This window comes from Pleurodeles waltl, chromosome 7 (genome assembly GCF_031143425.1).
Source record: "Pleurodeles waltl isolate 20211129_DDA chromosome 7, aPleWal1.hap1.20221129, whole genome shotgun sequence".
Classification (NCBI taxonomy): Eukaryota; Metazoa; Chordata; class Amphibia; order Caudata; family Salamandridae; genus Pleurodeles; species Pleurodeles waltl.
This window is the reverse complement of record NC_090446.1, coordinates 169717060-169729886: the sequence shown is the minus strand read 5'-3', so window position 1 is coordinate 169729886 and position 12827 is coordinate 169717060. Positions and strand designations below refer to the sequence as shown.

Sequence of the window (12827 nt, the reverse complement as noted above, 5' to 3'; positions counted from 1 at the left end):
ACAGCCACAGATGTCTGGGGAGGAGGGTGGGCAGGTGTGAGTTTATGCCCTACAGGCCACAAATAGATACTTACAGGGTAGCATATTCCATTTGTTGGTGTGTGTGGCTGTAGATACGCATACTCTGCGTGGACTGTAAAGCAGTCCCCTCCTCAGAACCTGTGAGTGCTGCAGTGGTTTAAAAAAATGTTACGTAGCACTGCCTAGCCTACATTAGCTTGCTGGCATGCTAAAAAATCCACACAGTGATATTTGGTGAAGGTGTGTGGTGTGGACCATGTAGCTGCCTTACATATGTCCACTATGGGAAAATTTCCTAAAAATGCCATGGTTGCTCCATTTCTGTGAGTAGTCTGTGCTTCGGGAGGAACAGGTAAAGGTCTTTTAGCCTTAGCATAGCAAGTATGGATGTATTTTACTATCCATCTGGCAATGCCCTATTTGGATATAAGATTGCCTTAGTGTGGAGGTGAAACGGTGACAAAAAGTTGCTTAGTCTTTCTGAATGTTCTGGTTCTATCAGAATGAGTGCTCTTTCAACATCTAATGAATGAAGAGCTCTTTCCACAACAGAATCTGGTTGGGGGGGGAACTTGCTATTTAATGGACTGGTTGAGGTGAAATTGAGACACTACGTAAGGTAGGAATTTAGGGTTGGTGCAGAGAACCACTTTATCTCTGACTATTTGGAAGAATGGTTCTTCTAAAGTTAAAGCCTGGAGTTCACTAAAACGTCTCAGCGAAGTGATGGTAACTACAAATGCCACCTTTCAAAAAAGAAGTTGAAGAGGGCATGAGTGTAGAGTTTCAAATGGGGGTCCATGCGTCTTATAAGTACAATATTTCCAGGAAGGTGCAGGGGAAATCCTTGGTGGAATAGCTCATTTGAGTCCTTCCATGAAGGCTTTGATGACTTGAATTTTGAACAGAAAAGGGTGCTGCCTGTTTTGGAGGTAGGCAGCTATTGCATCACGATGTAACTGTATAGAAATGTAGGATAAGTTGGCCTATTGTAAATGAAGTAGACAATGTCTTGCGCTGTGGCTTTGAAAGGGTTGATTTGAGTGGCAATAGCAAACAAAACGTTTCCATTTTGCTGCAAAACAGGTTCTAGTGCTGGGTCTAAGTGCTTCTTGAAGAATGTTCATAAATTCTGGCGCTAAGTTGAGGTAACCAAACTCTAAGACCTCAGGAGCCAAATTGCTAGGTTGAGAGTTTTGGGATCTGGGTGCCTGATTTGTCCTTGGTTCTAAGTGAGAAGGTCCGGCCTGTTGGGGAGCTTGTTGTGTGGAACTACAGAGAGGTCTAGAGGGGCTGCGAGCCAAGGTTGACAGGCCCAAGAGGGAGTTACGAGGATCATTGTAACAGAAGTTTCTTTAGCTTCTGAACCATAAATGGAGGGAGAGGGAAAGGCGTGAAAGCGTAGGCTAATAACCCCGACTAACTCATCCACAGTGCATTTCCCTTGGACAGTGGGTGTGGGAACCTGGAGTCAACATTTGGGAATTTTGCATTTTCTGCTATGGTGAAAAGGTCAATTTGAGAGAACACCCACTTTTGGAAGAATGGCTGGAATACTTGAGGGTGAAGCTCCCTTTCGTGGACTTGTTGCTGCATCCTGCTGAGCAGGTCTGCCAAGTCATTGACTGTTCCTGGAAGATATTGTGTTTTTGTTTAGAACCCAATTACAGATAGTCTGAGAGAAGTGCAACAGTTGTGGAGACTATGCCCCCACCTTGTTTTTGTAGGTAATACATGGCTGTCATATTGCCTGTCCAGATTAGGCTAAAACCTTGTGAGTCAGGTGAAGAAGGAATTCTTTCAATGCTACTTGAACAGCTTGAAGCTCTGGGTAGCTGATGTGGAGAGATTGGTGTCTGGCATACCAGAGACCTTGCACTGTGAGGTCTTGCAGTTGAGCACCCCATCCCGTCTGTGAGGCGTCTGTCGTGAAAATGATGCGGGGAGCAGGTTGGTGGTGCTCCACCATTGAAGAGAACTGTGTGTGTGTGTGTGTGTGTGTGTGTGTGTGTGTGTGTGTGTGTGTGTGTGTGTGTGACAGTCTATCAACACGAGATCCTCCAACTGACTCTGTGACTGAGACCACTGATGAAATAGAAATTCCTCTAAGGAACACAAGCATAATCTTATTTGGGGAACTATGGCAATGCAGGAAGCCCTCATCCCTAGCAGATGCATGACTATCCTCACTGTGAGTTGTTGGTTCATGTGAAACTGGGAAAATATTGCCTGACAGGTTAGAAATCTTGTGGGTTTGTGGTAGACTAATCCTAGTGGTGTGTTTAGGATGGCCCACAAATATGGTTGAACCTGTAATGGTTGCAGGTGAGCCCTGGGAATATGGATAGTAAACTCTTATCTGTGGAGAAGATCTATTGTCAATCTGAGTGTGTTGTTGGCACTGATGAGGAGTGTTGGCTTGGATAAGGGAATATGTGGAAATTTTGCCTGCGTAGATGAGCTGCTACCACTGCTAGGTATTTTGTGACCACTCAGGGTGCGGTGGTTACTCTGAATGGGAGAACTTTGAATTGGTAATGTTTACCTCCTACGATAAACCTTATATATTTTCGATGAGCTGAGTGCATTGATATGTGGAAATAGGAGTCCTTTAGGCCTAGTGTTGCCATAAAGTTGCCCTGTTGAAGAAGTGGAATGACGTCCTTTAAGGTGACCGTGTGGAAGTGCTCTGATTGGATGTATTTGTTTAAAGGCCTGAGATCTAAGATTGGCTTTAAAGGCCTGTCCTTTTTGGGGATTAGGAAGTACTGAGAGAATACCTCTGAGTCCTGATGTTGAGGAGGAATGGTCTCTATAGCCCCTTAGAAGAACAGGGCTTGAACTTCCTGCTTGAGTAATGTTAGATGTTCTTGCGTTAACATCTAACACGAGCGCAACGTTGAATACTGGGCGGTGTGGTAATGGGCTCCAGACAATAGCCATGTTGTATAATGGCTAATACCCACCTGTCTGTGGTGATGGAAAGCTAGGTGGAAGGAAATGCTGCAGCCTGCACCCAACAGGTATTGTGTGATCAGAGGGTAGGATAGGGTAGTTACTGCTTAACGGAGGATGCGGCTCCGCAAGGGGAGGCACCTTTACCTCTACGCTTGGTGTTACTGCCTCTGAATGAGCCACAGTAGTAGCTCTTGGTATAGGAGCCTTGGGGATGTTTTTGCTGCGAGATGGCTACCTCTGAAGAGATATACTTAAGGGTCCCACAGTAGGTCGGGCAACGAAAAGCAACCCCAGGGAGCAGGTGTCTGTAGCATTCCCATGGCCTTAGTAATCTGCGTCTTTTTTTATTTTTTGCAAAGAAGAGTCTACTTGGGGACCAAACAAATGCTCCTTGTGAAGAGGCATGTTCAAGACAGCCTGATGGATTTCTGGTTTAAACCCAGAGATCCTGAGCCAGGCGAGACATCGTAGAGAATAATGGAGTTTATTCATCTTGCCGTAGTGTCTGCCGCATCTAGCGCACATCGTATGGAGGTGTTTGAGATGGTTAATCCCTCTGCTATCAACTGCTGACCAAGTTTTCTATGCACCTCTGGGAGATACTGAAGTAATTCTTCAATCTTGTCCCAGGGAGCCCTATCCTACCGTGCCAAGAGAGCCTGGCAATTGGCAATACGCCAGTGGGTAGCCGCCTGAGCTGCAACCTTTTTTCCACACAGCGTCTATCCTTTTGCTCTCCTTATCTGGAGGCGGTGTGTCTCCAGTGGCTTGGGAGTTGGCTATTTTACTTGCTGTAGGTGCAATTATAGAGTCTGGTGGTAGCTGTCGTCTGATGAAGATATGGTCAGATAGTGCAGACATATTTTTTGTTCACTCTCGGTGTTAAGATCCTAGCCATAATAGGGTCTTTAAAAATATCCTCAGTATGCCGAAGCATACCTTTTAACAAGGGCAGATATTGTTTGGCCGTGTGTACAGTGGACAGTTTAAAAAAGGAAGTCATCCTCAAATGCCTCCCTGTGTAACTCCACATTGTGAAAGGCTGCTGCCCAAGTTATGACCTCTTGATGAGAGGTTGCGTCCTCAGGTGGAGAAGGTCTAGCAGGGTAAAAGTCAGGATTGTTATCTACATGGGGATCTGTGTCACACGTGTCCCATGGATCGTCTCCTTGTGTCCCCAACCTCCCTCCTGTACCCACCGGTGTCTGAATGTGGTGAACCCTGAGGTGACGCATCTAAGGGGGCTTCGGGTAGAGAGTGAGGCAATGGTGAAGATGGAGGTGAAGGTAGTATAGGAACATGAAAAAAGGCAGGCCTGGTGGCATTGCTCATAGCTTTCTTCCTAGGAGGAAGTGGCATTTCCAGTGCTTCATCAAAAGTGACCTTCCTTTGGAGTGGCGCAGAAGAGGATGCCTTTGCAAATATGTGGCCAGTCCTGACCTGTACATGTTCATGTATTTTCTTTTGTCTTTTGTCCAGTTTTTCTGCATCTTGTGCAGAACGGGTTCCATGGGCGAAGCAGAGGCTGAGGAAGTCTTTGTAATTTATGGCTCTGTGATTTTCAGGTCCGAAGCTTTTGACTTCAAGGAGTGTGGTATTGTCGGCATTGAGGTGGTGGTAGTTGACTGCCAGGCCACACCAAAAGTAGAGACTGCGCCGAACGCTGGTCTCGGTCCGAAAAGGATGATGCCAAAGGGTTTGTCTTGGTATGTATTTTGGCACTGATGGTGAGGCATCCATAGCTGTTTTCTGGATCCGGCCATGGCCAGACAGCAAAGGTGGACCGGGGACCTCAGATTCTGCTGGAGGCCTTTTGGTCGACTCAGGTTAGAGGGTAGTGGCAGGGACTGCAGTACACATGGGTTGATCAGATGGAAGTTCCTACATCTCTAGATCTACCTCAAGATCAGAGCCAGAATTTTCGTTGAAAGAAAAGGCTTCCTCTTCTTTGATGGATGGTAGTTCCTGCGCATGCTCCTCACCGAAAATGTCGAGAGTGTCATCTGTTGCTCTGTGAGACATCTCGAGGTGACGAGATCTGCAGCCCCGAAGAGTTTTCTTTGACCTGAAGGACTTGCACGTGTGACTCACAGATTCCTTGTGGTCTAGAGAAAGGCTCTAGTTGCACACCAAATGTCGGTCTGCGTGCAGGCACTTTGCGTGGCAACATGGACAAGATAGAAAAGAGTAACGAAGGTAGACTAAAATGGAGTAAAAACAATGAGTGGAGGCACAGACATCTGAACCTGACAGAGGAGAGAAAACCGTCTAACAATGGAGTTGATGCCCATGTGCATTATCACCAAGAGGAGTTGTCACTCAACCATGTGACTCGCAAGACTTCTTCGAAGAAAAACAACCTGCACAAATCCAGACCCAACACTAGATGGCAGGAGTATGCAAAGCATGTGGATCTACAGCCACATATGCCATCCAACATAATCTTAGCATACAAGGAACTCTTAAAAGGAGAATGTGAGTCTGGATGGTAAGAAACAATTTGCGCCCATAAGAAAGATTCTCAAAACAATGGATACAGAGTGGGCCTTATTTCAGTCAGCTGCCATGATTTGTAAGGCAGGAGCAGCTTCTAAGCACAATAACACATATAAAATTAACTTTCCAATATTATGACAGGTCTTGGTACTGTTGTTGAAATAAGCCTCAGCAAAGCTTTGGGCTGGGACGGTTACAATTCAAGAATCTAAAAGTGGAACCATGCTGGTAAAATCTGCTGTACAAAGGCAACAACACTCAGGCTCAACCACCATCAGTGCTAGTAGATACCTCAAAGATGCTATTGGGATGTACTAGGCAAGCTAATTAAAGGACCATGTTTGCCTACCCTTTTCTTGAGCAGGCAGATGGGTCTCTAATGATTTAAACACTGGGTGCAATGTCCCTTACCATTCTGAAGATGGAAACATAACATCAGTCACAAGTGGTGTAACTAGTTGCAGCTTCAAAGCAGCTGTCATTTACAGATTAGCAAGCCCTATCTCTGCAGTGAAAAAGTGGCGCTGGAAGATTAAACAGCTGCAGGAAACATATTCGTACACAGAGACTTGATGTGGTTGACTGAACTAAAGCCAAAGTGCTGTTCCACAGAATGAAGGCTGCATCTGTTGCTCTTGTTGAAATATGGTATTGCATTAAGACTACTGATGCTGCTTTTCCACTGTAAATAAATTCCCAAAGAAATTGGCTGAGCAACTGTATCTCTATTCAATTTCCGAAAGGCCACACAAGCCTGAAAGTCATTCATGAAAGTGAAATCCAGTGCAAAATAGCCTCATTTCAAGATTGGCACCAGCACCACCTACTGGGTTTTGGTACAAATTCCAAAGGCGTGAAAAACTAAACTCCTAATTTTTGGTAATCGAACATACACCATCATAATTCCTGAACCCCTGTGCCTTCCAATCAGACAAAAACTCAGAAACCTCAAACTCTGGAAAAAAAAAAAAAGAATTCTAACGAACAGGCAAGATCTGAAAGGTCTGTTTTTCTGGGGAAAATTAAGCCACGCAAGTGTCAAACTAGAAAGCAGTAGGACACTGTGCCGTAAAGAACATGTGTGAATGCACTTTGTGTTTAATAACCGTTTCAAAGTTTTTGATTTGCGTGACCTACTTATCAAATGAAGCATCAGATGACCTTAGACGGGACAGATTAACATTTTATGTTCAGGACAGAAGTTGTCTGTCTCCAGATGATGGAAGTCCTCAGAATGACTGTAGAAATTTACGTAGGCAATACTGCAGAGATAAAAATGAACATGTAGATGTTGACTACAAATGCTATGCTATGTTACAATCTACTTTTGTTACACTGCAAAGTGAGATTTGGCAGTAGTGCATTCTTATCTGTTTAACAGACAGATCAAAATGCAACATGTTAAAAGATTCAATTGATACTCATGCATACTTACAATTGTGGGCTGAGTAGCAGGAATGAAGGTTGTAGTCTGTGGCACCTGGACTAATTTTATGGGTTGTGTGGTTGGTACACCTGCTGCAACCTGCGAAGACAGGACCCGCAAGTTGAGTGTGTGTGCGCAATATGTGCCCTAGCAGTTGGTAAATTTCACTTGAAGCATAAGCAATGTACATGTAAATATAATGGCTGCCTTATGGTTTTGTTATTAACTCTGTTCATGTTCAGAAGGATTACCACAATATAAGTGAAGTACATAAGGCTGAAACATTTAAAAAACTAGTTTGTAGTAAATATAGACTAAGGTGTTCTCTTCATATTGATGTTAACTTTGCATTAATAAATCAGTATGCATGACCCCCACTCGAGAGGAACTGTTTAAAGTGCAAAGCCTATGGTGTCAGCAAATGACTTCACTTCCTCGTGAGCTGCTGCTATGACGCTAGTTATTCCGTGTGTTTTCTGATGTGACAAGATGCTTACCATTCCCACAATCTGGTCAAAAGAATAAATGTAGAGATGTGGAAGTAGTGGATGGCGAGAACAAGTGGAGTTTTTGCCATCACTTTTGGCATGTTGATTCCAATTTTAGATCGATCAGCTTCATAATGGATGTACTATTAAAAATATCACACATTATGATTATTTATTTCTTGTTATAGTTTGGAGCCTCAACACTAAAAACAAACAGCGGTACAGATATATTCCTCAGAGTCCAAAAGGATAGGTCTGTGGGGCAAATCACAATCTAGTTTCAGACGATTCCATAGATAATTTTTGGAATAGTAACCCTGTACAAAAGCTGTGGTAACCCTTCATGAAAATCAATTATAGAGACACTATGTTTGGACAGAACGACAAACAAAATCCGTGTAAAAATGAATTACAACATGTCTCTGAAACTACTCAATACGTGGAAGAGCAGCACGGTTGCATTAGTGAAAGCAAGAAAAAAAATACAAACAAAAAAGTGAAAACATACGTCTGAATTATGTTCTGCTTAATAAAGTAATACATTGACCCACAGGAATTGTATTTCCACGTTAAGTCCAGCACAAAACTACTGATTCAGAACAATTGCTTACGCTGCTACAGATTACCTGAAAGAGAGTGATCCACTTAGCCTGGGCACATGACTAATTAATTATCATAGTAATTATGACAGCTATTGGGATATATGGTTCCTCTACCAAAACACAAATAGATAAGCTATAAAAACCTGAATCTGAACTATTAAAGTATATTCTTGGGTAGAAGTCCGCCGATGTTTAAGTCATAACAAACGGCAGACCTCTTTCGATGAAAAGACTGGGCAGTAAAGAATCTGTTACTGACACTTCCATTAATCGTGACAGTCAAAATCTGCGGAGAAAATTGTAAACATCTGCCCAAATATTTTTATGCTGTGGTTAAAGATGGTAATGTCTGCATATCTAGTGACAATATTAATACTGTTTATTATATCAACACCAAAAGTTATAAATGTACGTCTAAAGGGTACGCCCTCTATTTATTTTGAACTTTGTGAATGTTAAGAAAAAAACTACATGATGTAGTTTCTCCACCTTTTTGAATCACTCTCTTTGGCTACAATTTGTGTGTTCCGATATTAAGGTCCCTGTTTCCCTCAAATATATCCTACAACTTTGAGAATTTTGTCTTGATGCTAGGGTGCCTATAGAGTTACACACCGTGCCTCTAAGGCCCCTTTATCCCGTTTGTAAGAATTAATTTATAGGATAGGAGTCACTGGCTAGGTGATGTGAGATAGGGTGGCTTCCCTGCAAAGATCTATTAAGTTAGTGACTACTGCTCAGACCAGACCGCAACTGACCTGAGCTGCTATTAAGACGAACAAGTATCTCGGTAGCGCCAATGTATGTTAAAAGCTATCACTGAGGCATCACCTCCTTGCCACCCATCATTTATTTCTCTTTACCTATGTTTCTGCACAATTTCACTCTGCCAGGAAATACATTTTAAGAGACAAACTCTGCAGGTAATTAATTTTTTTTTTAATAAGAATGATGCATAGCATCTAATTTGCGCATTCTGCAGTAAACTAAGAAATTCTCATTTTCTGCAATAAAATCTAAATTGAAGAGGACTTTCACTACTTATTGACATGATCGACATTTAGATGCAGAGAATGAACTCTCAGCCACCACCATTAGTTTGTCCTTCCTTCACGGAGTTGTCATAGGTCCCTTGAAGCAGATTATTACACCACTGCTAAATAAGCTGTCCACTGATGGGTTATTTGCAACATCCTACTCCACTATTATACTGGAAAGGGAGGCTAACATTCTGTCAGAAGAGTACACAGAACTTTTCATTCTACTCTGTTACCTGTCTCTCTGTTCATTCATTATAGCAAGCTATACCTGTTGGCACTTCCAATGCTGCTTTCATTCAATTTTGTTGAATATTGCCAATTATTTTCCAGTCCTGCTTACAGACTTAATTAATTTGTCTCATATCAAGTAGAGGTGCAACTTAAACCTGTAGCATTGATTGTTCCTGATGCAGAAGCATGTCCGCAAAATTATTTTCTGGCATCAATCAGGCAAACTGGCCTAAGGAAAAATGCAACGTAGCTTGAGAAATTGGACCTAAACTCCCAAAATCGTGGTTCCAAATACTAGGGGGGGAACTAGTTAACTGCTAAGGAATACGCCAGCTCCTTCAGCTCCAATGCTTCTGGTACATACTATACCGACAGAATCCTCACCACATGAATCTCCCCAGGTGCCAAACTAACTTCAGGAAAGTGGTAACAGCACTCCTGTTCTGCCAGTAGATGGTGCCACGGCTCAAACCAGACACTGTACCTTCCTGGATGGGACTCAGTCACCTTGGCACTATGACTTAAGCGCCCGTCCTTTTTTCCACACCTGTAGAGGTGGAGACGAGACTGCCAAATTGACCTAAAACCGGAGCTGAATCCTAACTTAGAATCTTATTAAAAGTACGAGCAATCCTCCAGGTGGATGAGTTAGTGAGGAATCTGTAGGTAGAAAGAGTATGAAACCGAACCATCATTACTGAAGGTAAGCAATTTATTCTTTGATAGATATGTTTACCTGCAGTTTCCTCAATTTATTAATCAATAACAAAACGGTTACTTGCCAGTACTAGTAGTTTTGCAGCTTTAAGAGTTTTCCGAATTCATAAGCTGTGCATTATTCCACCATCTAGTGGTTGGGTCCAGGAAATGTCTTTATTTTCCATTTTTCCCCCTCTCGGGCGTCGTCGACCACCATTTGGTGCGTGGTCCGGCTCCTGTGTGACGTAAGAAGGCACCCTGGAAGTTCCTGTGCGTGGTAGCCATCCTCAGATTATTTTTTCTCCTTTATTGGTTATAAAGTTTTTTTCTTTCCTTTTCTATATGGCCTTGTTCCCCCCTGTTTGTATTGTTCTCATTTCTGGGGAGGTGAGTCTTCAAGCTGCAAAACTACTCCTACTGGTAAGTAACCATATATTTTTGTAGCATGAATCCTTTTCTGGATTCACGCGCTGTGCATTAGATTATGTAGTGATTTCTCCTTGGGTTGGATGTGGTGAAATGAGGCTGAATTTGCAAACGTAGTGTAACACTTTCTGTTCCACCTGTGCATCTTTATGCATTTATATATCCAGGTAATTATGTTTGGAGAATATGTGTTGCTGATAGTGCAATGCAGATAGCATCTATGTGTACATTTGCCATGAAAGCTAGAGTTGCACCCTTCTTTCTTGTTGAGTGTGCTTTAGGGTGAGAAGGTAGAGTTTTCCCCGCTGTATGCTGACATGTTTGTATTGTTTCCAATCCATCATCTGATTGTTCCTTTGGTGAAAGGTAACCCCTTCTTAGTTCTGGCATATGAACAAACAATTGATTCCCTTTACGGAACTGACTGGTCGCTTGTAGATAATATATTTGAGCTCTCCTCACATCAAGTGTTTGCAATGCTTTTCCCAGTTGTGTCTGTGGGTTCTTGAAGAACACTGGTATTTGAATGCTTTGATTGCCATGAAATGTGTTTATTACCTTTGGTAGAAATTGAGGGTTTGTTCTGAGGATTACTTTGTCTTTGTGAATTGGCATGAATGGTTCTTGTATTGTCAGTGCCTGGAGTTCGCTCAATCTCCATAGTGATGTGATTGTTATCAGGAAGGTAATCTTTAGGGCAATGTATCGAAGTTCTGCTTTATGCATGGGTTCGAAGGGACCTGTCATTAGCTGTGTTAAAGCTGTGTTCAGGCTCCACACTGGGGCTGGTGCCTTTGTTGGTGGGGCTATTCTTTTCACGCCTTCTAGGAATCTTTTGGTTACATGCGTTGTGAAGAAACATTTGCATGATGCTCCCATAGTATAGGCCACAACTGCTGCTGAATGGACTTTGAGAGATTAATAATTAATTCTGCTGTCTAGCAGATGAGTGAGATAGGTTATGACTGTTTCCTGTGTTGATACTGTCTCATAGGTATTGTTTTGTTTTTTTTGCACTATCCAAGGTACCTTTTCTATTTCACAGCACATCATTGTCTTGTTGTTGGTCTCCTTGCTTCCCTTAGTAGTTCCATGGCCCTAGGTGACAGCCGTAGGTGCCCAAATTCCATGTATTCAGGTGCCATGCTGTTAGATTGAGCATTGATGGTCCCGGGTAAAACACTTGTCCTTTCAAAATTGTGAGAAGGACCCGCTCCACCTAGATTTTGACTTGGACAGTTCGAGTAGGTCAGAGTACCATGTCTGTCTGCCCACTATGGGCTATGAGGATGAGATTTGTTCTTGGTTGCTTGGCCTTCTCCAGGACCCTTGGTATCAGGGGAAATCGATGGAAAGGCATAGTCAAATCTCCCTGACCAATTTAGTAACAGGGCATTCCCTTCTGATTGGTCGTGTTGAAGCCTGGAGGTGAAAAGTTAACATTTTTTGTTTTCTGCAGTCACAAAAAGGTCTATTTTTGGTGTGCTCCAAAGTCTGAAGATCCCTTCTAGGCTATAATGCTTTAGATCCCATTGGTGCGAGCTGCTTTCCTGTCTTCTCAGTCTGTCCGCCTCTATATTGTTTTTTCCTGGTGAATGCATTGCCTGTAGATTTATTCTTTGTTGTATTGCCTATTTCCATATCTCTTGGACTAGTTGCTTAGGCTGTATGACTTTGTGCCCCTTGGCTTGTTCAGATAGAACATTGTTCATGTAATGACCGTTTGGATTAGTACAGTCTTCCCTGTTACCTGTATTTGGAAGGCTTTCAGGGCTAGTAGCACTGTCCAAGAAGATGATATGCTTATTGAGTCTGTACTGTTCCATTGATCCCGGATTTTCAGTGTTCGTGTTTGTGCTCACCAACCCTTGTGGGAAACATCTGTTGTAATGGTCAAAGATGTATTTGTTGCCCTGAGGGGTCTCCCTATGACTATGTGTTTTGATGCCCACCATTGTACATCCTCCTGTATTTTTGGTATTATAACCACTAGTTCTTCCCACCTCCAGGTAGCTTGTGACCAATTTTTGCATCGCCATTCTTGGAATGGGCACATGTGGAGTCTCGCATGAGTTATCAGGGGACTACATGATGCTATCATGCCCATCAATTTCATGATTGTCCTCACTGTCAGAGATCATCCCATCTGGCACGGGCGAGTTTGATTTGTAATCACCTGTACTCTCCCCTGAGATAGAAATGCTATTGCTTTCTTTGCATCCAGACTCGTTCCCAGAAAAGTTTTTTCTATCTGTGGTTCCGGTGATGATTTTTTTAAATTTATGGAAAACCCCAATTTTTGTAGGGTTGAGATCAATGTTCAAATGTCTTTTTGGCATTTTCCTTTTGTTTTTGCCTTCATAAGCCAATCAGTAAGGTAAGGTTAGACATGGGTTTCCTTTCTTCTTAGGAAGGCTGCGACTGTAGTTAGATACTTTGT

General features: G+C 42.7%; 1 protein-coding gene across 3 annotated transcripts in view; it reads right to left on the bottom strand.

Moving 5' to 3' along the window:
* The window catches only part of ZMYND8 (zinc finger MYND-type containing 8), a 602889-nt gene that overhangs the window by 43613 nt on the left and 546449 nt on the right, over positions 1–12827 (bottom strand). For 2 of the 3 annotated variants that reach the window (XM_069243462.1, XM_069243464.1), the window contains exon 21: positions 6911–7000. The exons of the other annotated variant lie outside the window; for it this stretch is intronic. In XM_069243462.1, the coding sequence (XP_069099563.1) occupies positions 6911–7000 (90 nt within the window). The remainder of the gene's footprint in view (positions 1–6910; positions 7001–12827) is intronic. 3 annotated transcript variants of the gene reach the window in all.